Source organism: Melanostigma gelatinosum, assembly GCF_949748355.1.
Source record: "Melanostigma gelatinosum genome assembly, chromosome: 20".
NCBI lineage: Eukaryota > Metazoa > Chordata > Actinopteri > Perciformes > Zoarcidae > Melanostigma > Melanostigma gelatinosum.
Window position 1 is genome coordinate 19,968,675 of NC_136653.1, and position 27,846 is coordinate 19,996,520.

Consider the following 27,846-nt stretch of genomic DNA (forward strand, 5'->3'; position numbering starts at 1 on the left):
TTTGGCTTTCTCGCCAGGATATCAAACGATTCCTTTTAAGATGTCTTAAATGCTAAATACAGTATTTTGAACGATTTGTTTCAGATAGCCTTTGATAAATCTTTGGCAGCTAGCATCCTACTAAGGCTGCACCTAGTTTCCCCACGATCTTCAAAACAGGACAGGAAGCGATCATTTTCACGACCAGTTAATCAGTTACTTCTTCAAATTTTCATTTCGTAAAGATTTATATTTTCAGAACACAGTGACCATCTGAGAGCCCAAGTGACGTCTTCAAATGAGTTGTGTTGCCCAACTGTTCAAAACCCAATGATGTAGTTTACAGGAAAAAAAGCTGTAAAACAAGTTCAGTTTTTGTCATCTTTTCATCGCTTAATCGTTTCAGCACAAATTCAAACTTCTCTGCCTTAATAAAGTAACTCACTACACGTGATATGATGGCATGAATGAACAATCCGATCCATGTTTTGTCCTTTTACTAACTACACGGAGCAACAGTTTGTTCTGAACAGAGTTTCCCCGATGACTCAGACGGAGCCAGACGTGGATCCTGCACAGTTAATCCCTGCAGCATCAGGAGGACGCAGCCACGTCCGAAAACCGTCGTTGCTGCAGCACCGGCTGGAGACGCTTGGAACCGACACCCAGCGAAACAACACGATGAAAACTGATGTACTTCTACCAACCACAGACTAAAACAGGCAATCCAACGGCTGTGATTGTGAGCGAGTGTCACGTCGGCCCCGAGCCAAAACATATCAGCTGAGCAAAAAACAACATATCAGCTGAGCAAAAAACAACATATCAGCTGAGCAAACGCACTTTTCTGGAGTAATTCCCAAAGCGTTCTTTCAGAGAAAAAGGAAAGACAGGAAAAGGGCGGGAGTTTCAGGGCGGGAAAGTGAAGGTTTGCATCTTTATTTCCATCTTAATTTCAGTCTCCCAAATAAAAGGACATGGGACACAATGGCAGGCTGTACATGGATCTCCTCCCTGCCCTCTTCTTCTTCATCTCCCTGCCCTCTTCTTCTTCATCTCCAATCTTCTTGTGTTGCTCTGTAGTTTCCTTGGATGCCCACGATGAGTTGCGTCCCCTCTCCTCAGCAGACTCCCGTCTTTGAGGAGAGGCGGGGCTCTTAGGGGAAATCCAGGGGGGGGGGGGTGTGGGGGGTCCGCGGAAGTCCGAGCAGCCCCCCCCCCCCCCCGTCCTCAGCCGCAGGAGATGACAGTGAAGCGTTTGGAGATGCAGGACATGTTGTGCAGCACGATGCCCAGGAGGAAGAGCAGCACGCACGCCACCAGGATCACCGTGCACACGCCGGACCACGTGGAGCCCTTCCCTCCTCCCCCCCCCACCGGGCCATTGACTCTCCTCTCGCCCTCGCCTACCTCCAGCCCCATCCCCATCCCCTCCAGACTCATGGCCAGGCCCAGAGGCTGATGCTCGGGCACGGTCACCACGGTCACCCCCTTCTGCTGGCCGCCAGGCAAGAAACGACATCCAAGCTCCCCGGGGAGGCCCAGCGCCCGCTCCTTGGAGAGGGGCAGCGGCAGCATGTAGCAGCCGTTGCTGGGCAGGCGGATGAAGACCGGCGTGTGCTCGGAGGCGTGAGGGATGGCGATGACGGTGATGATGTCCGGGTCGTCCGGGAGCTGGGAGACGGACAGGCCCGGCGGGAGCTTAGTGACGCTGCGGCACCAGGGACAACGAATCTCCTTCTGGCTGCTGCGCATCTGGGTCAAACACACCGAGCAGCACGTGTGACGGCAATCCAGGAGTTTGGGCCGCCGGCGGGGGCTGTAGTAGTTGAAGCAGATCTGGCACTCCAGAATGGAGTCTTGGGAAAGAGTCTCCATTGCTTCTTTTAAAGGTGGGTAGGTGGTCTCTTGTGGTATTGACTGGCAGACAACAGCAGTTGAAGTAGGCGAAACAGGTCTGGTAGAAAGGTTGCACAACTCCAAGTTAAGAAAACACACCGTCCACCAACGTCCACAACTTCAAGGCGACGTCACAGCTCTTTGGCGGCGGCATGGTCATCCATCTGCAACAGAAGAGAAAGCATTGTTGAGAAGATGAGGGCAGCACAGTTAAAACCTTATTTATGCAAAAAAGGGCACTTTGGTGTTATTTTACAGATCCATAGAATAAACAACAACTAAAAAACAAACCACCAAACCCATCGGAATGTAGTTGCATTCCACACTTCTCTGTATTTTTTCTCTGACACGACAATCATAACTTTCACCACGACACCAAAGCCACATCTCCTTTCCTCCACAAACTCCTGTCCTCACTCTCAGCGACAGCGAAAAACAAGCGCACAAACACAAAAAAATGCATTACAACTACACCTCAAAGGGGCGTGTAGAAGATGTGGTTTCACTGACATTTGAGAGCGTGTGCACGTACACAAACAGTCGCACACATGCACGAATGAATCAGGGCGTGGCAGCCTCCCCAGCATCTGTTCCGCAAAAATGAGAAGGATGCATGCTTTTGTATTTAAACGAGTTAAAACTTGTTCAGCACACATCGTGCATATCAGCCGCCAGCTGACTGCGGGAGGGTCGGGTCCAAGCGACCCTTGGCCTCTGTATCCGTGTTAGTCTTGTTATCAAGACCCGAATCCTCTTAAAAGCATTTTTTAAAAGCATTTAAAAGCAGGAAGTGACCTAAGAAGGCAGAGAGTTCATCACGAGCGTCTCCTGCCTCCTCCCTCGTGCTCGTCTTTCCCCGCTGACCGAGTTTCTCTCCGCACCGTTACCGAGTCAAAGTCGAGGAAAGCGGCGAGAAAAATCCCGGCGTTCTTTACGGAGAAGTGAGGAAGAGGAAGAGGAGCAGAGAGAAGAGAGCTGCCCTTGAGGGGGCGAGACAGCCCAGCGTATTATGGAATCCTTCCCCCGAAGATAAGGATTAGCTTTGATCTGACATAAATGCTTTGTGGCTCAATATTCCCATTCAGCCAGTCGCTCTCTCTCTCTTCTTCCCTTCTGACTGGAAAGCTTTTCCTCTTCTGCTTTGCATCAATTCTTTATAGTTTTCACCTTTCCCTTTCCCCTCGATCTCTTCCTCTCCACAGCCGTCACTCATCTTCGACACGTCACGCTCGTAGAATAACGCTGCACGACGAGCGAAGCCACGGCGGTCATCAGATCACGAATGGCAGCGTTTCCAGCATTAAAACCAAGCTAATGTTGTGCTTTCTGCAAAATCCAAACCCCCGAAGTGAACGTGCATGTTGAGCGTGCATCGTCTCTTGTCTGTGCTGTTTCTATCTTGCTCTGTGAACACTTGGATGTATTGCGAGTTGAGGGTTATTGATTCATCTGTTGAATTGATTGATTGTTGCAAAGAATGCCTCTTATGAAATGCATATCGCTTGTTTTTTAAGTTTAATATCATAGAAAAACAAGAAAGTCTGAAAATATTCACCTTTCTATTATATATATTATAATATTTTTGTATTATTTGTTATCACATTCAGTTTGTCAATGTCAAGTCTGTTCTGATCCCAAAAATAAATAGAGATTAAAGGTTTTAATCCACTTTTCATGGCAGTTTTTTATCCTCTTGCTCTCGCAGACTTGGCCAGCGAGAGGTTGGACATGTGGACGCAGCTCCTACCGGCTCATAATCATAAATCCTTTAAAAAAAAAAGATGGCTGGAGTGACGCCAACAGGTCCTTGGCTCACATTCAACTGAACTTTATTGAAATCTGTTGGCAAGCTTTGGAGATATCCATAACAACCAAACACAAATGAAACAGGGCTGAAGATGTGTATGCCGTCCTTTACTCAACTTTCTCTCACGCCATCTTTCCCTCATCAGATGTTAAAATCTGCTCCATTTGGAGTCCCTCCGTGTGATTCGTGGCTCTCTCATCACAGTACATCCACTCATTTGAGAAAGGACAGATGAATGCATTGTGCCGCCTTTATGCCGGTTGCCTGTCACTGATGCGTGCTGCAGTATTCACTGAATCAGTGAGTAAACGCTGACAGAACGGACACGTTTCAGGGATCTTTGCAGCATCATGAAGGTCTTCTCGTCTTAAGTCCTCACTGTGGGCAATGTGCTGAGCCAGCATTTGCATATAGATAGTTGCGGTGCCCGATTATCCTCAACCACACACACACACACACACACACACACATTTTGGAAGCGAGTCAACATTTCTTCCAGAGCGCATTGAACGCAGGAGCCGCCGAGGCTAAAGGGCAACAGCAGCTGCTTTTGATGCTGCGCAGTCGGCCGGCCTGTTAATCCACAACTCATCAATTCACTTTAAACTGCGGCACATTGCTCATTCGTTTCATGTTAAACTGCAGAAGGACAGAACAGCCCTCGACTAAAGGTTACAGCGTGTATGGAATACCTTCTTCCAAAAGGGCTGTGTGAGGAGAAGGTGGTGGTTGAGGAGAACGATTAGAGCTTTGGCTGTTCGTTGTGGGTTAGGGTCTGAGGAAAGCAAGTACTGTGACCAATTTTAATTAATCATGGAGTCGTCGCAAAACGAGGGGAGCGTATCATTGCTCTCCAGCTTAATATCCTCGTTATACGACACATTAACGAGGTCTTTCAAAGGGGTTTTATGTTCCCAGCGATGTTTCTCAAAGTCAAATGTTGAAATCACCGCCATGCAGCTCACAACCGCCGAGAAACGACAAGCAGATGAATGCACCAATAGCACACATGTGTTCATAAAGTGAGCGCTTTGTTTCTGCATGTTGATGCATTGTGTGTGTGTGTGTGTGTGTGTGTGTGTGTGTGTGTGTCAGCACAGATGGAGCCCCTGATAGAGGCCTGTGCAGCCGACCACTGCAGGACACATTATGGCAATTTCCAACTCGAGGAGCCAGCGAGCGTCGGCTCTGCCAGAATGCGACACCGACTCCTGCGCCGCTGGGACGCCGCCCAACCGCAGGAGGTGAGCGGAGGACATCGGCTGTTTGTCCAGTCCGTCTCTCCAGGTGCTTGGTTTCATTCTCTGAAGCTAATATTTGACGACAGGAGAACCTTTTCCACAGTTAACAACAACTATTCCACCAGGGAAAACAGGCAGGAGAGGCAGTGCTGATTGAATCACTCTCTGGCCAGAGTGTCCTCAAACACGCACACATTCACCAGGAAGGTAAACTAAAAGGTATAAAACTGAAGGAGTTTAGAGTAGCGCACACTAAACGTAGAAAAGTTGACTTCAAATGAAGAGTCGGATGCTCTTCTTCTTCGTTTGCGATATTCAGACTGTAAAATGTGTCGAAATACACAGTAACTATCTTTCATTTACTCCTTTAAAGTTGCCCTATTTATGTATATTTCTATATATTTTCCAGAGATTTGCGTGCAGCTTGTGTTTGTGTTTGTGAACTCACACACCTGTGTGCATGTGAAGCTCCTCCACGATCGCCTCCGTCCTCAGCGAGGTCACGCAGAGTCCAGAAAGCTCTCATCAGCACAACAAATCCCCGCTCTCTGATGAAAGGCATCTTCTGCACTGGGAAAATTGTGCCACTTTTCAAAGCAGATGAAAGAGGTGAACCGCTGCGATTCGTGCCGCCGGAGGCCTGATCTCCATCTGCAGATTCAAACAGAGATCCCGGAGACCTGAGATAAAGGCGAAGCTCTGCCCAGAACTTCAAACAGCGCCGACACTTCTAATTAAGCTACGAGGCTGCTGATGGAGCCGATGTAAATGAGGATTATTTAAATAAAGAAGATGAATAACTGCGGCGCCGTCAACAATCCTGAGAAGTTCAACCAATTTCAAGAACAAAGACGGGTCTCTTTAGAACATTCCCTGAGTGAGAGTGGTCTTCATGATGACTCATAACGTAATGCACTGTTTCCTCTCATGCCAGAAATCATTTAAGAGGTCTCATTCCTTCAAATGGAGCACATCTTGCTGGGGAACGACACACTTTGATTCACTTATTAAAGAAAAGACTTTCACCACAGAGAGGGCGATAACAATGTGCTGCTGAGGACAGACATCAGGGCAAAACTCTGCTTTTATTGTGGAAAAGAGGCCGTGCAGCAAAACGTGAGTCTGTGTACCCGGGCGTCTGATAGGAGGGCGGCAAATAAGAACGATTCCTGGCGAAGGCGGTTACCTGAGGAGACGGGTTTTAACATCGTGCATCTGCCGACTGAGCGCGAGATCATTCACACATCAGCGAGCAGCACGACGGGAGTGTGTGTGTGTGTGTGTGTGTGTGTGTGTGTGTGTGTGTTGCAACAACCAGACAAACTTGAGTTGTGAAGGAGCTCAGCAGGAAAACGTTCAAGGGTATATCAGGGATAGATTATCAGGGGATGTAACGCTGCACAAAACTCAGTAACATGACGTTTTGAAGGCTACTTGTAAATCTGTTGGTTTGTGTACGTTTTAAAACCTTTATTTATCACTTTTAAAAGGCACACTGTGCTCCGTTTTAGGAAATTCTAAACGTTGCAGAGAAAAATAAGTATTTAATAACAAAATGTGTTTCTTCTTCATCTTTCTTGTCCAATTGAAATAATGAGCAAGTTTAATACATCTTGGGATACAAATATATTTAATATGTTACTGCCACTCTGCTAAGCTAGTTAGGCTAGTTAGCATGTAGCAGGACTTCTTAATCTGGTGTTGGTGTTTGTTTGTTTCATACCCATTAGGTTTGATCTATGCTGCTTTATTCTAGTGGTGTAAACAACTCAATTATCAAAAGGTTTTAGGGGCAAAATAGATTTTTTAACAACAGGAAACGGGTAAAAGAGGCTAAACTAGCTTTAGCTAAGGCTATCTCACCCGCTAGCATTTGTTTTTTGTACCTCTGTTTTATAATTCTTAAGGATTTTATTCAAAGGTTAGCAATGTTTTCAGAGCTGCTATATGTCGTTTTAGAATTTAGTTTAAACGTGTTGAAAACCTTTATTCTCAGAGTATACAACTGGTTTTAAAGTGTCTAAACAATATTAATGGTGGAACAGAGCGTAACATTAAACATACAAAGGCACCCACACATAATGACTATCAGCACCATAATGCACGTGTTTTCTTACCCTTCACAGCCAGAAAGGAGCACATAGTGAACATCTGGAGGACAACACGGTTAACAACTAAAGCCTTGAAATCCCACGAGAACACAAACTCTAATCAGCTCTCAGAAACAATTAGCGCAGACAAGGAATGCATGTTTAAAATGATCTCATTAAGACGAACAATGTGCGTCCTTCAATACCAACAAACTGTGATTTTACCCCCTGATGGTCCAAAACAAACTCACTTGTCATTCTTTGTAACGTGTGTGTGCTGCAGAGTGCAAAAAGTCTCACGACCAACACTGAAAACAAGATTTTAGTAAACAAGTAAAGCCACGCAAGCATGCAGCGTCCTCTCTCAATGACGGACGCTGTGTCCGTCAATCCAAACCGTGTCAACGCCGTCCGCTTAGTCGTCCGCTGATATTCACTCAAAATATATTCGACTGGGAGATAATCATGAATGCTTTGTAGTCGCCGATCTACATGATGATGCGTTCAGGCTCTGTTCAGTATTGGGCAAAGGTTAATGATAACGTTGACTCAGGATCTTCTTGTAAAATGTTTTGCTAAGAAACTTAAATGAATCCAGTTGTTTGAAGGATATATTTATGAAAACAGATGTCAGAGAGTAAATGACGACCTGTTTAACTTCCTAAAACTAGCTTCTACTGATCAACGAGGCATCAGTGACATCCTCCACAATAAGAATCAATCAATGGTGTTTCTTAGCAGCACGTGAGCTGCAGAGTCATCCTGCGTTCGCTTCTTTCTTTGTCCTGATAATTGGAAGAATTTTTCAAATAAGTCCATCTTTTAAGCAAGTTGAAATACTTCTTTATTATAATCCCAAATCATGCCTCCCTCCCTCCCTCCTCATCTCTTTGAGTGAGACAGACAGCTGCGAGGCTGAGGACACGTTTGACGCTTGGCCGAGGAGAGGAATATTTCACAGAGACGGATGTCGGCGCAGACACCTCCGGCCGGAGGAAACACAAACGGGTCGATACTCTGATTGGCGAGCAGCTCCGGAGTCACGGGTCGGGTCCTCCTCTGACGGGCCGAGACGAATCCATCAGGACGGACCACATGCTGATACTGTATAGGTGGCTGTGCTGTTAACTTTGTCCACAGCGGTGACCTCACTGTCACTGTGCCGCTCAGTACGGTGGCCCTGAGAGCTCAAAGCACCGCGACTTAAGAGGATAAGAAAATATCTTCTACGAACAAATGCAGATGATGTTAACCATCAGAGTGTAAATAAAGTTTGACTGACGATGGTTCTCCTCCAATACTCAGTAGAACATGTTTCTCGTCTCTGATCATGTTTCATTGTAAACAACCAATCAGTGTTTAAACCAACAGCAGGAGAGCTAGTAACGTTAGCAGCACCGCTAACGGCTAACCAACAGGAGGAGAGCTAGTAACGTTAGCAGCACCGCTAACGGCTAACCAACAGGAGGAGAGCTAGTAACGTTAGCAGCACCGCTAACGGCTAACCAACAGGAGAGCTAGTAACGTTAGCAGCACCGCTAACGGCTAACCAACAGGAGGAGAGCTAGTAACGTTAGCAGCACCGCTAACGGCTAACCAACAGCAGGAGAGCTAGTAACGTTAGCAGCACCGCTAATGGCTAACCAACAGGAGGAGAGCTAGTAACGTTAGCAGCACCGCTAACGGCTAACCAACAGGAGGTTCACTTCAGTTACACTATGATGCCTTCAGGCTCTGCTCAGTGATGAGTATTGGACGAAGGTACATTATAACGTTATGATGTGTTCACATGTAATCTCGTAAAATGTTTGAAGGAGATGTTTTCACAATAATATAAAATAGATATTAGAGCTGAATTGTGAGCGGTTTACACTACCTCAGTTTATAATTCATCATTCAACTTATGACAAGATTTGTTTTCATCAATAACAATACAATATTTTGTTTCCTTATCATTTGAACGAAAGCGATAAAGTAGTACTCGTGTATATTAGATACGAGTTTGCAGTTAATTACAATTCCTCATTTTGGAGTTTGGTTGACGGCGTTTTGCTGCTTACACTTGTTGACTTCTTCACAGTGCATTTTGTTTGTTCGCCTTCTGGTATTTCGGAGAACAATGCGATGCAAATAATGCAACAGCACGTCGAGCATAAACCCCTTTGTGCGTGCTCGTAGCTGCCTCGCACCAGAATAAACAAAAGCTTACGTCTACAACAATGCACTGTGTCAACTCGTGGGTTTGATCGTCGACTAAGGACTATTGTGTGGAACCCCTGGTGTCCCTTGTGTTGTTCTCACCATATGCTCACTTTCTACAAAAACAAACAGCCTTGAAGCCTCTTTCTCCAGAGGAAGCTATCGTGTGAACACGCGGAGGTTTTTGAAACAAGAACCCGCTGCTCTGCGACGTATGGCAGACTTTTTAGCCTCTTTATGAATAATTTAAAATAAGACTGAGGGATGGAACCTTAGCACTTTCGAAAAGGACCGCTTTCAATAGTTTCCCTTCCAGTCATCCTCCGGGAAATGTCCCCAGATGTCGCCAAATAAATAAGCTTTGATATTCCCACATAACTCGTCCCTGCGCTGGCAAGCTCGCGGCCTTTAAAGGGAGCGCTGCGTCGCTGCGTCTGACAGCTGAGCGGGACCTGGCGATGCTGGTAACGACACGAGGGACGACAACAGAAGCTCCCACATCAAAGCCCTGCAGCACTGACACACACATATACATATGTACAGGAATATGTGCAGCAGATTACAGAGACCAGTTATTCATCAGCACTTACACCAGCTGGGTTACAAGTCAGAACACGTATACACTCAGAAGCACACAGCTCATTGGTACACAAGAAGAGAAGGAGAGCGTCTCTCAGCATCCTATCGACGCTCACTTAAGATAATGGGTCCTGTTGGGAGGCTATGGATTGGAGAATGAATCTCGGAGCTGTGTGTGTGTGTGTGTGTGTGTGTGTGTGTGTGTGTGTGTGTGTGTGTGTGTGTGTGCGTGTGTCGCAGCGTCAGGTGTTTGGACGTGGCTGGATTTAAAAATGTACTTTCAGCAGTTATCACTTCTGATTATATTGTTGCTAATTGATTAATTGTTCGGTCTACACGTGTCCAACCTGGAGTCTTACGCTCAAAGATCGTTATGATCGCTATTAATTTGTCACTTTTGCTTGATACATGACAATTAAAGTTGCAGTCGCTTAATTATCAATATTGTCAACAGACTTACTGATTAATCACGAAATCGTCTGTTAGTCTCACACAGTAAAGTGAGGTACGTTATCATTTAGTCTCATTGCTGAAACAATTAGACGAGTGATTAATAAGTGATGGACAGCAAATTAATCAACAGCCATTTATATAATTCATTCAAATTGATTCATTGATAAGTCATTTACCAAGCAAAACTTTTTCTGGTGCCAGTTTTTATATCATATCGTTTTTGAGAAAAAACAAGACATTTACAGATCGTTGCTGCCGACCCAATCGTTCCTTCCTTCGTTCGCCAGCTGTTGATGTCATTGCAGGGTGAACACAGGGGTAACTGATCGAATTGATCCCGTTCTATTTCGTGTGTCAGCCATTCCAGAGAGCTGCAATAACGTGTCAAAGTGGCGGCTGTGAAAAGGGAAGATTTGGTGTTTTGTTTGTGCCGGTCAAAAGAGTTTGAATCCTGGTTACTGCACAAATCAAACACCGTTCAGAGACTCAAGCACATCTGGTTTTGTGCTCATTGACGCTCACTTGCAGGAGTGAGAACTTTTATCTCGACATATTTCTTTGATCAACATGACAGAACGCAGAATCAACTGCTCCGAGCAAACGCTACAGTACCAAAATCCCCTGGAGAAGACATCAGCGGAACAGATATGTCGCTTTCTACGGCTCGGTTTGTGCCCCTTTCTTCCAACGTCAGCCTGGAATAGAAGAGCGTTTTCAGATTGAAAAGCTGTCTGTTTAATTACATGTTCTAGTTGCAGCTTACAGACAGTGCGAGGAACATTTTCTTGGCGTTTCCCTCGTTATTTACACTTTTAAAAAGATGTTATTGTGGATATCTCTTGCAGCGAAAAAAGGGATTGTGGTGGGTGGAAGCGAAAAAGAGGAGAAAACGAGAACAGACCCAGGAGAGCCTCATATGATTGTCTCTACATCCACACGAGCTGAATGATGCCCTTCAACCTGCACAGACATCAAACGCATACCATCACCGACATACCAGTGATTACCTCCCTCTCCAACACGACTCTCTCTGCGGTAGCATCATCTCTCTCTTTGAACCTCCACACTATCATGTTGCCCGACACAAGAGCCCTGCAGCCACGAGAAGGAGGAGGAAAACACAACATGTCAAACATACACCACACACACACACATCGGACACGGCTGACATTCAACAGCGTCTCCTGAGGCCAACATGTGTTCAAGCAAACACAGCCTTCTGCACATGCTTTCGAGTCTTTGCTCTGATGGAAAGCCTCACAATATTCCCTTTCTGGGCAGAATATCTGCCACCGAGCGCGGCGGATGGAAAAGCCCGAGGTAAAAGCAGAACGCAAGCGACCTCCACAAAGACGTCAGACCTGCAGCTGACAGTGAGACGTGTTGTTGTGGCGGACAACAACATATGTAGCCAACGTTACAGAGACAAAGACAAAAGAACACGCTGTCCTTCCTCCTGCAGGCGTTAGGACACACGTTATGCAAAAACAATGTATTGCATGCTTCCTCCTACACGCTGTGACACAGAGCCGGTGTGTCGGATGCAAATAAACACACATTGTCAGAGAAATCTCGTTACAAACCGAACAGCCGTCACCACGTCTGGGAGTTCAAAACCAGCGAGGAAGAGCTGCAAGACAAACTTTATCTAATCTCTGCTACATGATCAGCCCAGCGTTCAAACGATGATACTGCTGAAGTGATTAGTCGATCAATCAGGCAGACAAATAGCAACAATTTTGATCATCATTTAAATACATTTTTGAGCAAAACATGGCAACACTTTCTGGAGGAGTTTATGAGAGGATTTGCTTCTTTACTCTGTTTTATATCATTTTAAATTGAACATCTTTGCTAAACTTGAGCATTTTACTTTTAGATTAATGCTAGAATACTTTCAATGCTAGAATAGCACACTAATATGCACAACTTTAGCATGTTAAGTGCTCAAATAGCATACAAACATGTTCAACTTTAGCATGTTTAATAGCACACTAACATGTTCAACTTTAGCATGTTTAATAGCACACAAACATGTTCAACTTCAGCATGTTTAATAGCATACTAATATGCACAACTTTAGCATGTTAAGTGCTAAAATAGCATACAAACATGTTAAAGTTTAGCATGTTTAATAGCATACAAACATGTTAAAGTCTAGCATGTTTAATAGCATACAAACATGTTAAAGTTTAGCATGTTTAATAGCATACAAACATGTTCAACTTTAGCCTGTTTAATAGCATACTAACATGTTCAACTTTAGCATGTTTAATAGCATACAAACATGTTAAACTTTAGCCTGTTTAATAGCATACAAACATGTTAAATGTCAGCATGTTTAATAGCATACTAACATGTTAAACTTTAGCATGTTTAATAGCATACAAACATGTTAAAGTTTAGCATGTTTAATAGCATGCTAACATGTTCAACTTTAGCATGTTTAATGATCGTATCGCATAGGCTACTAAAATGTTCAGCATGTTTAGCATGTAGCTTTCAGCTGAATAATAAGATAACATACCAATATGCTCACCATGAGCATCTTACTTTTAGGATAATACTACAATAGCACAGCAACATGCTGAAGCTTGGAATTCTGTTTTTAGATAAATGCTAAAATATCAAAATAAGATGCTGAACTTTCTGTTGTTTTTCGGTGGATGAATCAGAAAATGATCATCAGATTCATAGTGAAACAACTGTTAGTTTAAACCACGAGGAAAACATTTAACCTGGCTCTATTTTTGCAAGAATGCCATGTAACATCATCTGGAAATGTGATGCATTGGCCGATCAAATATGTATTCTAAATAAGTGACATCATTCATTATCTAATGAGCGTCTTGGGGGTGACTTACAGTTCCACGATGTCACATTAAGGCCGAACGAGGGTTGGTGCCGTGTCGGCTTGATTGACAGTTGTCTCCGTCTATCGTCCTCATGGTGGTTTGCCACTTACTGAGTCTAGTTCGGCTCGACACAGTCGCCCACATTTTGAGATTGTGCCTGAAGCAGCATGTAAACTCACACTCCAGGCTTCAAAAAGTGCTCACTGAGGCCTACGGGCGACGTCGCAGATACATCGATAGAAAAGACACTGTCGGCCACAGCTGTGGTTAACAGGTCTATTATTTTTTCACACTTGCAGACTTGGATGAATAACCTCTCAAAGCTGCAAAAGCCAAAGCGCCGTCAAGCACAGACTTGACGGCGCTTTGGCTTCCGTCGCATTCACACATCGCTCTCTGTTCTCTGACAGCAGCACAGGTGTGGATGAACTCCGGCGAGCGAGACGAGCTACAGTAGCACCCGGCGGAGCATTTTTGCACACTTACCTAAACGGTAATGACTCGAGCAGTTGGTTGGGAAAATTGATTGGATAACAAGCTCTGATGAGGCCCGTTGAGTTAATCAAAGCCGGTGACGTCCCATGAGTCAGACAAACAAAGACACAGTCAATGGGAGGCGAAGTGCAGTCAATGAAGGGCACAATGCAAACTCAGCAAGTGAGAGCTGAACAGCCTCCAGCAACCGCAAAAAAAGTAAATGCTGTTTTACAGTGTCAATGTCGAACGGAATCGACCAACTCCCCTGTGCAACAAAAGAAAAGGGAAGCAGACGGGAGAGGGGTTTCACAGCAGGAGCCTCAGTGTGCTACTGAGGCCATAAATCTGCCGCTTGGCATCGTGTGTCGTCGGCAGAGTCGGACTCCGGGCGTGTTTCAATCAACAGGCCGACAGACAAGCTGAACAACATGAGAGCCACAAGCACACTAGGACTACGACCTGCTTGATTAAGATATAGAGACGCTGGGAAACAACGACATATATCAAGCTTTTTAAAAAAAAGTACAACGAGAGGTTACACAGAGAGCGAAGTTGCAAAATATGCAAATGAAGTCGGGATATGGGTCGTATCTCTCCAGAGCTGATAATCATGGCAGCTCGAACACGTCACACATACAGTACAGTACAGAGGCACATACTCATGAATAATCTCTCGGGCACAACCTTCATCTCCATCTCTCACTCTTCAGCTCATCAGTTCCCCTCAAAAAAAAAAGCCCTTTGCTACCTCCATCTGAACTCTGCGACAACAAAGCAACTTTCATCATGCGGTCACGTCTGATCAAAGCACGAGAAACTGACATCGACGTTGGCTTATTATAAGAAAATAAAAGGACGACCTCCAGAAATGAATGTAAATTCAAGCATAGTGTTGGACCCAGGCAGCAAGCTCTCTGTCTGAAAACCGAAGCCGATGCTGAAGTGTCTTAAAGCTGCATTCTCTCTAGTGGCCACCAGGGGGCGACTCCTCTGGTTGTATAGAAGTCTATAGAAAATGACTCTACTTCTCTCTTGATTTATTCCCTCAGTAAACATTGTAAACATGAGTTTATGTCTCAATCTCTAGTTTCAAGTCTTCTTCAATACAGCATGATGTTCATTTAGTACATTATGGTCCATTTAGAGTCACACAGACCATAAAGCAGGGGATGCTTTAGGGCGGGGCTACACAGTGATTGACAGGTCGCTGTAATGGCGGTGTCTCGGAGTTGTCTGTGTCCCTTTCACAGCGGCTTTTCAGTTCATGAACAATGTTTAGATTGCATTAAAATCGTATTCAGTCTCCTCTTATATACAGTCAGCATTGTGATTTGAAAACCCAACTCCAAAACCCAGTTCCACGCAAACTTTTCCAGTGAAAATATATTTCCAGATTGCTTACTTTCTTATCTCTAGGCTGACGTTACACTCTCTGCATGCAGCTCCCCGATCAGTACAGAGCATGAGCAACTCTCAACAGAGATGACAGAGGCGCGATATGGCTCCCTTGTTTGCAACTTCCATCATCAGCTCCAGAAAAAAAAAATGACTGCTGCATCCAAAATCAGTGATGGAAGTAGCGCATGAGCAGCATCGGGGAAGATGTACAGATCAGGTAGAGTGATAGGTGTTGTTGTTGTCGCCAATACCTAATCTACCATTTCATGCTGTGTTGAAGGCAGTTCAGGCGCTGGTATCAGACTGAAACAGATCGGGAGACTATAATTGCATAAAAAAGCAAAACTAGCCATTTATTACAGGGGATCCAGCTCACTCAGAGACCATTATCCTGTAAACACACACCAGAATTTAATTCTCACAAAAACAGAGATCTCAAATCCCAATTAAGAAGGCTGGAAACCATCCTTCCTGCTACAGTCCTACTGTGGGATTTAGTTTGATCTAATTGGGCATAAATACACATGAAAAGCCTGCCTAGTCCGATATCAAGTAAACACAGCCAGAGGAGATGCAAACACTCATTTTGAGGCCAAGTGTTGACACCCTGTGGATTCAATCCTGTGAAAATCCTGCCTGTGGGATTTCAAATATAGCGAGTGCACAGAAAAAAAGATGATTTCCCCTAAGAGCGTAAGAAAAGCCAGTCGATGCCACTTACAGATTCTGTGATTACCAAACCTGCAGCTCGCAAAATGAAAAGGCCCGCCTGCCCACCGGTTGTCCGCTGCTCTCCAACCGCCAATTTCTTTGGCAACAGGAAAAGGAAGGACGGCAAGGAGAGCGTTCGTTTGATCCGAATGCCACCCGAGGAGCGGACAGATGATCATCGGCTGCCTGGGAGGAAGCAGAGCTGCGGGATCAGACCCCCGACCCGCCGAGGTTCGGCCTCTGGATGCAGATAGAGCTTTTTTTTCCTTTTTATCAAACGCCTCGTGGAGAAAACCGATCCCAAAAGCTGCGGCGTGGCGCTGCAGAACTGTCGGACGTAATGCTACAAAGTGGTTGAATTGTAAGAGAGTTAATGGCAGCAATTTCAAAAGGGCACCTTAGAAAATCATGCTTCTCTCGAAATAACCAAATTGCTCCGGTAAGAATTGGGAAATTGTGTTATTTCAACAGGGCTTTCAAAAAGAAATCAGGTTAATCTCCCAAAAAGGTAAAAACGCATAACAAGTGGCTTTATTTTGTCATCACATGGCGGCAACCAGGTTCCGGCGACTCCTCTGGTTGTATAGAAGTCTATAGAAAATGACTCTACTTCTCTCTTGATTTATTCCCTCAGTAAACATTGTAAACATGAGTTTATGTCTCAATCTCTAGTTTCAAGTCTTCTTCAACACAGCATGATGTTCATTTAGTACATTATGGTCTCGACTCCTTTCACTCCACACTTTCCTGTGAGCGAGCGTGTGAGGATGTGTTCACATCACATGCCAGGATTTAATCTGGAGGGAATCCATGTTGACTCAGTTGGCGGGGAGGAATGAGACACTCGCTGTGCGGCCTCGTCCTGTGATTTAGTCTGACACACCTGGTATTATAAGTTCTTTGAAACTATTTTCAGGGAATACAGGGAATCGATATTGGGCCGAATGCTGGGCTCATGTGCTCATACTCGTACTCAACCACGGCTGCTCCGGTGCACTTAAGGTGGACTGATCTTTAAGGTGGACCAGGGCTTCAAGTCAACCCAATGATTGGTGATCTGTATCTCTTCCGGCCCCAAACATTCCTAATCGGAGCACCATTAAAAACGTCTCTTCATCCGAGCAAGACGTCTCGTTTACTTCTTTTCAGCAGCTGGTGCAAAGTGCTGAATGTAAATCCATCCCGGTGAGAGGGAGCAGCCAGCCCGGCAGATACCAACATGGACACCTGGGCCCTCCTGTTGCCATGGCCACCGGCAACAGAGGAGTCGAGGAGGAGGGAAGGGAGGAAGGGGGTAATCAACGCTTCCTAAACAAATCAGCCCCGAGAAAACTGCTGAGACCCGGAGCCTTTAATTACATCAACCTGAAACCGAATTATAGGCCGACTCTGCTGCGTGTAATAACTAATCAAACACTCCCCATCCTCTTCCACTCCTCCTCCTCCTCCTCCTGTCCCACTCCATCATCAGTTGGAACATTTATATCGGGGTATTCGTTCCCAGGAGAGACGGAGAGAAATGTCAAGACAAGGGAGACATGGCTCATCCTCGCTCACTGGCCTGTTTGCTTCTCGTTCTATCTCTCCCTCCATTCTTTGTCCTTTTGCTTCCCCCGCTCTCGCCCTTCCTCATTCACTCTGCCCCCCCCTCCTCTTTCTTTTCTCTATTTTATCCTGTCATCTACAGTGTCTGCTTTCCGTTTCCACCGAGCTTCGTGCGAGCAGAGCAGAGCGAGATGAGAGGTGGAGGTGCATGAAAAATAACCCTCAAAAACCCTAAAATTGGTTGCTGGCTTTCAAAGTACAGAAAATGAAGGTTTTCTTCAGTTGTCCGTCTCACAAAGTTAGTTTTAGATGAAGGCTGGATGCTGAACATGGGGGCTGGGATACTCAAGGTATCGCCAGATGATCAGCCAAATAGGAAATCATTTAAAATATATGTATATTTCAGCTTTACAATCTTTTTTATTATAAAATACTGAAAAGTTTTACCCCTAAAACTGCTGAATTTTATAATATTGTAAATATAAGATGTTTAAGACGTCACGTTGGGCTGCAGGAACTTATTTTATAGACGAAATGATGAATCGATGACTACATTCAAAACATGGAGTGATGATGAATAATCAATTCTTCCTGTTTAGATTCAGGACTTATTCCAAAATGAATCTATGAAACAGGAACATGTGCCGCTGCATAACCCCGACGCTCTGATGATAAAAACATCACGCTCTGAACTCCGCTTCCCTTTTTCACGTGGAAACACGAGCACATTGTTTATCTCCGAGCCATTACAGAGCCACCCAGGCAATTCATTACTGAATTACACCATGCTGCTGCACAATGAATGCATTATAGGGCCTCTGGGATTTGCTTTTTTTATTTCCCATTACCAGGTACACACTGTCCTGCACAGGCCAAGCAGGGGGAGGCTTTGAATAACATTTAGCATTCAGATTAAAGTGTTGTATGCAGCCAAAGCTCCGGCTTCCGGGGTTTTTTTCGGCTCCAAAAGTCGGATCAATTTACAATCCAATTCATTCAAATTGTGTGGAAACATGCTCACAAGAAGGGAAACAATCGGCTTCCCCCGGTAATGGGGGTCTGGAGCAGAAAGAGAGGGACACCTGATGTGTCTGACATGCCTCCTTTGATGCTTCAGTACACAGCCAATGCAACGGGGGGGCTACCGCTACTGTAATGTGTTGCTCGGAGTGTCTGCTGTGCTTCCATTACCCAAAGAGTTAGATTTACTCCTCAAACCTTGTTGCAGCACACGTTTCTGTTTCATTCTCATTTGAATGCACGATCACTGATTCATTTATTGGTTTACAAGCAGAAACTCTCCAATATGAAGATTTGTTGTTTTGTTTTCTCACTTCTATCTCATTGTAAACTGAATATCTTTAGGTTTTGGAAAGAATCGTTCACAGTGCTATCGGTAGCTTTTTGACTTTTTTGGGGGGGGAAAGGCTTATCCTTTCTGTGTGTTCAGAAGGAAGCTGAACACAGGAGATATTAGCGTAGCTTAGCATAAAGACTGGAAGCAGGGGGAAACTGCTAGCCTGGCTCTGTGTAAACTCACCAACACCGCTAAAGCTCACTGATTCAAACATGTTGTATGCAGGCGGGCAACCTCCGGTTCTAAAAATGTGTGTGTGTGTGTGTGTGTGTGTGTGTGTGTGTGTGATTTCAACATTTTATCTCATATTCATGACTTTTTTATATTGTTATTATGACATTTGAATTATTTTTAATATCATTAATATGACTTTTTATCTCATAATTATGACATTTATCTCATATTTATGACTTTTTAAAATCATTAATTCATCTCATATTTATGACTCACCATGGAGATATTTTTACTATCAGACTTCATCCCGTTTTTTCCTTTTACTGCCACACATGGACTCCCGTAGTAATATCCCCTCACACTGTATAATACAGAAGCCAGTGTTAGTGTGCGATTGCAGAAGAAACGGGGGAATTCTCCCATGTTACATGCAACAGACTCGTCCATCACAATCCAAGTCAAATCACACAACACACGACATCTAATTTCCCGCCCCGTCTCACAACTGTATCCTTTCTGGTTGGAAATGAAAAATCATTCATTTTAACACCTCCTCCATCTCCCGCCGCTCGTTTTACGTCCAACAATGATCCGAGGAGCGGCTGCCGAGCATATCCATCCGGCCACGAGGACGGGCTCGTTTGGCAGCGCCGAACAGAGTGAGCGGTGTGCAAATCCAATAAGGCAGTCCGTCTTCATCATGTGGATGGATGGAGCGCCAGTCGGAGATCCGATTCGAAATGTGAAGCAAGTGGACAGAATGAGTAGGAGAGAGGGAGTGCGTTGCATGTAGGGACGGGCGATCAAATCAAATATCTCAATGTTTTCATGACTCGATCGATTATTTTAGAGATAATCACGAGTAATGTGGATATATTGACAAAGTGGCTAAATGCAAGTAATAGACCAGGGTTGAATTTTACAGTTTTCACTCCAAACGGGAGAGGTGAAAGCCCCCTAAATGTATCTGGCTCGCAGCACTAAAACACCTTCAGAAGCCCACTAAAGTCACGAGGATGCATCCTCTGGGAACCACGAATGCCAACTTTCCATCCGACCGAAGTTGTTGAGATGTTTAACTCAGAACCAAAGTGCTTCACTGACCGACTTTGCCTCCAGCGTGGTTCCAGATCAGACACTCTCCCCTGCTGCTCACCTGCCTCTGAGCCTCATGCTGCCCTCCTTTTCCTTGATCACTCATCTTTCCTCCCTCCTCCTCCTCCTGCTCATTTGGAGCTCATTGCCAAGGTTGCATCAAACCACATCCCTTTAAAAGTTGTGTCCTTGTGTGTCAGGGGGGCCAGAAAAATAAAGAAATCTCAATCAGGGCAGGCGTGTGTTGCGACTCCTCTTCCCTACAGACATGAGAGAAGCTGTACCAGCTTTACAAATGGGGAGGTCACCCTGAAAAACAGAAAAAGCCATTTCAACGAAGACTTCCCCTCCAGGGACAACACTAACAGCTCTCCAGCCGGCCAGGGCCTGACATGTTAAAGAAATACAGCCACCATCCCTCGTCTGACTGCCGCTCAACTCGAGATCCGCACTGAAGAAGTTCCAGAGTGAGACGTCCTCGTCTCAGACGCATGTCTGACACCAGACTGCAGGTGACTCAGAGGAGCAGAGACCTTCATCCTGGAAGGCTGGAACATGTTTCATGCACCGAGGTGCTTACTCCCTGCAGATGGATCCGTTAATGGAGAGAGCTGCATTAGATGAGATGAGGAACACTGGAGCATGGACGTCTTCTTTTTTAAAAGAATCTTCCCCATCTGTTGGTCTTCTTGCAGCTGCACGTAGACATCGTGCCACACACAGATGCACAATGACGCTGGAGACCTTTACAAAATAACTTCTCTCACGATTAAACCTCTAAATGTTTCTATCGGAGGTCTAATGCACAGAGGAAGCACATTGGACCGCAGGAAGTAGACGCTTGGACACGTCAAAGCAGGAAAAGCATGGTGGAACTACCGACATGGAGAGCGGCTGCATTACATTTAGCTTTGTAAGGACCTTGGTTTTGTGCATGCAGATGTGGAATGTTTATCACACAAAAACAAGCGCAGTGAAGACGTCACCTATCGTACTTTTAAACATTTGTGGCACTTTCTACACAAACCAATTAACTGATCGATTGGAAAGAACGAATCCACAGATCAAAAATAACACAATTGTTAGTTGCAGCCTTGTCCATGCTGTTCGTTACACTGTGCTTTCGTCTTTACAAGAAGTCAAATGTCATTTCTGCCCACACACCATTGACGTACATCCAATATGGCTACAGGAGTAAAATCACTCATTTCAACAGATTCAGAACTCTGAGACATGAATTGATGAACGGATCGTGTAAACTGCAGGAACATTCTGTCAGCGTCGAGTTCGGAAGTGAAACCGCGCTCTGCAGATCCAACTTTTCTTCTTCTTCTCATCGACTTAATGGATTGTGAAAGGAAGGTAAATGATTTCCCTCTGACAAAAGAGGATGCGTTACCCTTCACCATCCGTCACCGTTTACGATCCATCCTGCGGGCGGATAATAACGGCATCTATCACCGCGGGAGACACCCGCAAAACAACGGGAACACCGGGGGAGACGGTGATCGATTCCAATTGGATCCTTCTCAGGAATCCTGGACAGGAGGCGGAGCCAGATGCCTCAGGTTCATGACCCCCACCCCCAAAAACCCCTACTTTAAATACCGTCACTGAGGATAGATGCACGAGTCAGCGAGTGTATCAACACGCCTGTTTGTATGCACGCAAACCTCATTTCAGATACAGCGGCTAAGCAAATGGAGTGTCAGAGAAACACGACGGTATCGGCACACAAGCCTGCTGCAGAAAGAAACAAAAAAACACAAGAAGTGCATTAAATGACACGCCTCCTGATGTGTGCAACTACCTGAGAGCAGCTCAGTTTGTGGGACAAACTTGGAGGTCTGACGCTATCGTCTTCCCCTCAATAGCCACTTTAAACCTCAACGCTTCGCATCTCTTCTTCTTCTCTCACGTTTATTTGTATTTATGGCAAATTAAATTGACCCAAGCAACGCAGCCCAGCATTTCAGTCTGCTCATCCTCGTGCTGCTGAGGAGGAAGCCCCGCTGGCAGATGTGGAGACCTTACCTCATTACAGAAGGTCAACGCCGGCACACAACTCTCTCTGTCTCAGGAGGGGATCATGTGACATTCATCTTATTATGAATAAAAGTGCACAGAGACATGAGGGAGGAGAGAGGAAGGTCTTCGTGAAATACACCTTCTGGCACTGCAACTACTTTAATGTCTGTGGGACGCAGTTCAGTCTTGCTGCTCGTCATCTCTGAAGTTTTTATGTCATTTTTTATATATGAATTGTTTACACAAATGTGTTTTTTGCTCCGAATTGGGCAGATGAAATAACTAAATACCATAAAAACGTAGTTTTTTACATTTACTTCAATGTTAACGAAGGTTGCATCGAGCTGCATTATGATGCGTTCAGGCTACAGTCAGTAAAAATGAGTCTTACGCAAAAAGTACATGATGATGTCATCCTGATGTGTTCAAATGTAATCTGGTAAAAAAAAAGTTGTTAAGCACCAAACTTGTTTGAAAGAGATGTTTTCACAGCAATACAGAAAAGAAACGAGAGAGGGAATTATGACCGGTTTTTTGTTTCAGTCTCATTTTGAAAATATCTTCAGATCTTGAGGTTACTGGTGACTGATGTTTGATGTTGCATGTATGAAAGTGGCCACACTCATACGGTTAAATAACATGCAAACACTAGATATCAACAACAGGCTTCAAAGTGAACCTGAGTGGAACTCAGAGGCCAAACACGGCGTTCTGTGCAGTGTGTGGATGAGAAGCAACAGATGTTCTTCAGGCACAGACGTCAGCAAACCTTTCATGTCTGCCTGAAACAAGCGTCGACGTGTTTCATGTCACTTCCTGGTTGTTTCCTCGGCGCTCGCTAGACTCTGACCACTTCCTCCTCTGAGCCTTCATCTCCACACAGAATGGCAACTCGTGCTGCAGATAAAGCGATTGTGAAATTTACAAAAAAAAAAACAACTTGGCAGGAAGTGCACGCTTTGCTATCAGAGCATCAGCGAAGAGATGTAGCGGAGATGCACAGAATGAAAGTGAAATACAAAAAACTGCTGCGTTTGTGTCGCTCACCTTGCCTCAGAAGACTTCACAACAAAGTAACAGGACGAAGAGTGAATCGTGCATTGTGTGGGAAAACGCTGTGTGAAAAACAAGCCGGTCCCAGAGCTCAGCTGCTGCGACAATGAGAAGAAACCCAAAAGACACCAGCGTGTGGATTCAGAGGAGGGAGGGAGGAGGGGAACAATACTCCCCACACAAATTACACAAGATCCCGTAAAGGCCGCTTCCTCCCAACAGATGGGAACCAATTAGCCACCTGACTCCCAGAAAGCACTTGGGCAGCCGCGTGGAGCCGAGATGCAAACGAAGCACAGGGAGAAGGTGGACGCGGACCTGCCGACTGTCTTGGGAGAGGAGAGAAATTAATGGGGGAGACAGCGGAGGTGCAGTTTTGGAAAGTGGAATAAAGTGGGAAATGATGTATGGAGAAGGACCGCAGGACTGAAGAGGTTACGGGGGGGGGGGGGGGGGGATCTGTTGATGCAGAACGTCGTCTCATCCTGCAGGCGGCGGATCCTCCATCAGCCGACACATTGAATCCGAGGCCGACATGAAACCACTGATCTAGTTAATGGACATCTTGTCATGTTTACTTAGGTGAAGCGCTGACTACGCCCGGGGCTGCTGGCTCTGCAGAAACGTCACCACTTTCAGTCGCAGGTTCTTTTCGGGGTAACGCCGGTCGTGTTGAAAAAATATTTCAGTTGACGGCATGTTTTTTAAGAAGGATGCACGAGGCTAAACGGCAGGATCGCCCTTAAATAGAAGCTTTTTTTTAGTTCATAATCAAATCCGTGCATTGAGTCTGAATGAGGGATGCACTGATATCGGATATTGGGTCGATATCGACTCAAATAGTTTGATAGGGAATCAGTGACAATGGGGCAAATCAATGCATTTAAATGATGTTTATTTACTATGTACATTATATACTGGGATTTTTGCTGCATTGAAAGAAAAGGTTCACACTTGAATTGTAATACCTGGAAATTTTGAAGATCTTTTACAGAGTTGCTGGATTTATTATTTTAAGAATAAATAACAATTCAGTGAATTCCCAAAATACCCAAAACGATACCCAAAGCCAAGGTATCGTATCGGTATCTGGACTGATGAACCATCATCCTCAGCTGTAGCCGACATCGTGTTTCGTACCAATTAGCATGCTAACATTACACCTGCAAAATATCAGCATGTTAGCATTGTCATTGCTAGCATGTCAGCATGCTGACATTAGCATTTAGCTCGGCTGGTAGCATGGCTGCAGACTCTTGACATTTGCATGATTAATGATGATTAATCGTGTGGTTTTACGTGTGTGCAGAATGCACGCTTGAAGACTGCATCTACGGCCACATCGCTCAGCCGTCCATGACATCGTTCAACCTACTGGACAGCTTGAAAATCACCACGGTTTCTAAAAAAGAATGATCCGAAACATGCAAAGGACTAAAAAGAAAAAATGAACAAAATAAGGTGCCTGTTTCAATTTGACACAGAATAAAGCTGCAACCTTTTCAGATGCCAAAGCTACAAACACCACATCTCAAACTTCTCACACTCCTCTGAAGTACGAGAAAGATATAAAAAGAGAGGCTGCAATAAGATGCCAGTACAAGTTAAGCTCTTCAGGATCAATTTAATTCTGTGAACGTGTCTGAAGCTCCGTGCCTCAACAAATTGAAGGCAATGTTTAACTTCATTCCCTCTGACTGCACACGAGAGCTATCAGGCAGCTGTTAGATGAAGCCGGTAAATATCGCGAAGTGTCGGTGATATTCCCCCCCGCCAGTCGCTGCAACAGCTCTGCATAATCTGGAGTTCTTCCAAGAGAGGAAAATAAAAGCAGGGGTATTACACTGACCGTTAACATATGTGCTCTTAATCCGTTATTTCTAACAATATACGGCCAAAAGTATGTGGTGGCCCGTACGTTACACCCACAGGTGATTGTTGAGCAGCTAATTCCAGCCTCCACTCGTCTGGTTTCCACCAGATGTTGAAACTGGCTGCAGGGATTTGATCCCATGATGTTTGGTGCTGAACCAGGAAGTAGAAAGACTGCAAAAAGCCACACAGGGCGGGTTTTTTGAGGAAATAAAAATAATTGTGTTTCACCCAAGGCACCGCCTGTGAAACGAGAAGTTCTTTTTTTGTTTGTTATGTAACTTCTGTGAGCTTAACTACACTTCTGTAGTTATTTCAACCACAACCACCATCTTTTCCTAAACCTAACTCAGTCGTTTTGTTCCCTAAATCGAACTAAATCTTTTCCTGTGAGGACAGAACTTTATTTTGAAAAGATCGTATTCACATAACGAACGCGTAAATTGACGCGTGTTGCTGGATTTTGTAGGAAAACTCACAAAATGAAGTCATACAAACCTTTGTGTGACGATACGATGAATAAAACAATAGCGCGTGCTGTCCACATACTTCTGGCCATCAAATGCATCTTATCTCATTCATGTTCAGGGTTCTGAGGGCGTTTGGACTCTTTCCTGTCACACTTATACATGTTCACAATATAAATAGCGTATCTAAATAACCCGTAAGGTTGGATTTGTTGCATTTGTCGTTGGGTTGTAATACGTTCTCCAGGTGTTCAGGATATTTCGACCACACCTTAATATTCCCCGCATGCAAATGAAAATACTTCATGATTTTAAGGCCGGTTTGTTATCTTGTTCAAATAACTTGAGCAGACTAAACCAGCTGATGTGAAGTCAGAGAACTATTGAGTTTGCAGCTCCACACCTTTGCTCTCTCTCACATTTGTTCTACACTTTTGTTTGAATCAAACAGCACAATGTTTGAGTGGAATGCCTCGGCAGCGTTATGGAGAACCACGAGCAGAACTCTGTGAGAGCTTTATTACAGCACTTATGTTGTTTGGAGGATGATGCAACATTGGACTTTGGAAAATGAAGGATTAGGAGCGATAACAGACATAACAGGTTTTATGGGCGAAATCCAGCTTCTTCATTCTTAATCTCCAACTGTATAAACACCCCCCCCCCCCCCCCGAGTCAAATCCATCACGTTTCACTTAGAAGTGCAAAGTGCAGTTTGTTTTTACTGCCCGTCTTCTTGCGGCCAAATTCTCTTGTTACCTGGCAGGTTGACAGGTTACCACAACGCCGTCCAATAAACAAGCAACTCGTGCGATCGTCGTTTGGATAGAATCGGCCGGTGCACATGTGAACGTTACCACAGCAAACATGCAGCGACGTAAACCTGCAACAGTTTGATCCACAGAATATAAACTGTGGATGTGCAATGTGTGGATTCGACTGAACTATTTGTGCAACGTTAAGAGCACGTTGATCTTGAACTTGGAGTGCCTCTTTAAAGTGGATCCTGCTTATTATTTCATCTCAAAGGTCAATCTTACAAATATGTCAAAAACGACACAATGGTGCCATTTACGCAGCTGTAAACACGCACTCAACGCCCACACAAACCCCACTTGCCATCTGCAGCATGTCATCATCGGCGTGAGACCGAAGCAGCGTGCAGGAAATGGTTTTACAGACGAGGAAGCAGCTCACGAAGCCGTGAAGGTTTAAAGGCCGCGGGACAAGAGAGCACACGGACACAAACTCTCATTCTAACACAGTCATCCTGCAGGCAATTAAGTTAGCCCGAGAATTAAGCGTGAGTTGAACACATCCTGAATGTTGGATGAAGTCCAGCAGCAGCAAATCAGGCGTTAAAAAATAAATAAATAAACAAAGCGTTTTCAGAATGTGACCAAACTTCAAATTTAGATTACTGGAAATCCTCCTCATGCGACTCCCTTTTTATCAGCATTTCACAAAAGTGAAACAACAACCTCTTTCTTCAAGCAGAACATGGGAACATGGATGCCCTGTGGCTCAGCTGGAGCGCTTATCTATTCAAATGCTGCATCTGAAAACACACACACACACACACACACACACACACACACACACACACACCCTGGAAAGAGGGGAAAACAAGCCACTTACAGATTTCATTATCGCCTCACACTTCCACACCAGGCTCACAGGAAAGATGCTTTTTGATGAAAACAACTTACACTAAAACAACTTACACTAAAACACCAGTTTAGAATGGAAGGAGGGGGCCAGAGTGTCTCCAAACCACAAAGGATGAAGAGGTGAGGTAAATCTATAAGTTGACTTTATTGGTTTGTAAACAATCACTGTAACAATGGGCCACAATGACAGCCCCCCCCCCCCCTCACTGTACACAGTCCGGTGAAGGGATTGAGATAAGCAGGTCTGTTATATTGATTCAGATAAAGCACTGTGAATTTCTGTCGACCACTGTGACGAAATTAGCGCGAATAAAACTAAATAAAATCTTTAAGTCCATTAAAAACCTCTTTAAAAAGCAGATGCACAAGATGACTCCCAACAAATAACAACAATTATCCCGTTAAATCAACGCTACAATCACACATCAGCGTTGCGTGTTGGTGGTGCACGACTGGCTGGACCCCGATGCACGTGCAGAAGAAGTGTGCAGACAAAGCCGAAGAAGAGAGATGCAGCTCTCCCACCTCTCGCGGACAAACAAAGCAACACAACGATGAATAAATCCTCAAACTTTAGTTTCCCTCGATGCTCCGTCAGACAGACTCCGTGCAATGAATGGTCTTGTGGAGGAAGGTGGAGCTCACCTTTTGTTAGTTGCTCTGTCGGATGGCAGCAGCAGTTCTCCCCCTGAATGTCTGCCTCTCTGCGGCCGTATGCTCTCCTCCGCTCCTCCGCGGATTTCTAATCAGGGCAGCAGCAGCAGCAGCGGCGGCAGCGGAAGCGGCAGCAGCGGCAGCAGCAGCAGCGGCAACGGAAGCGGCAGCGGAAGCGGCAGCATCAGCAGCGGTTGTTGCGAAATCGTTGATGCGCGCTTCGCCGTGTTTCAGTGGGCGGAG

At 45.0% G+C, this 27,846-nt stretch overlaps 1 protein-coding gene across 2 annotated transcripts; it reads right to left on the minus strand.

Moving 5' to 3' along the window:
* Nucleotides 1-1,209: 1,209 nt before the first annotated feature.
* Nucleotides 1,210-27,669, minus strand: rnf152 (ring finger protein 152; the record flags this gene model as incomplete). Of its 2 annotated transcripts, none has more annotated exons than XM_079291809.1 (2): nt 27,595-27,669; nt 1,210-2,042 (listed from the first exon to the last, which is right to left on the minus strand). In XM_079291809.1, exon 2 carries the CDS (start codon nt 1,855-1,857, stop codon nt 1,210-1,212), a length of 648 nt encoding a protein of 215 aa, XP_079147935.1. In that variant the 5' UTR covers nt 1,858-2,042; nt 27,595-27,669. The 2 variants fall into 2 exon arrangements, with proteins under 2 accessions (XP_079147935.1, XP_079147936.1); XM_079291810.1 differs by lacking the exon at nt 27,595-27,669 and adding an exon at nt 22,657-22,725.
* Between the last annotated feature and the right edge of the window lie 177 nt (nt 27,670-27,846).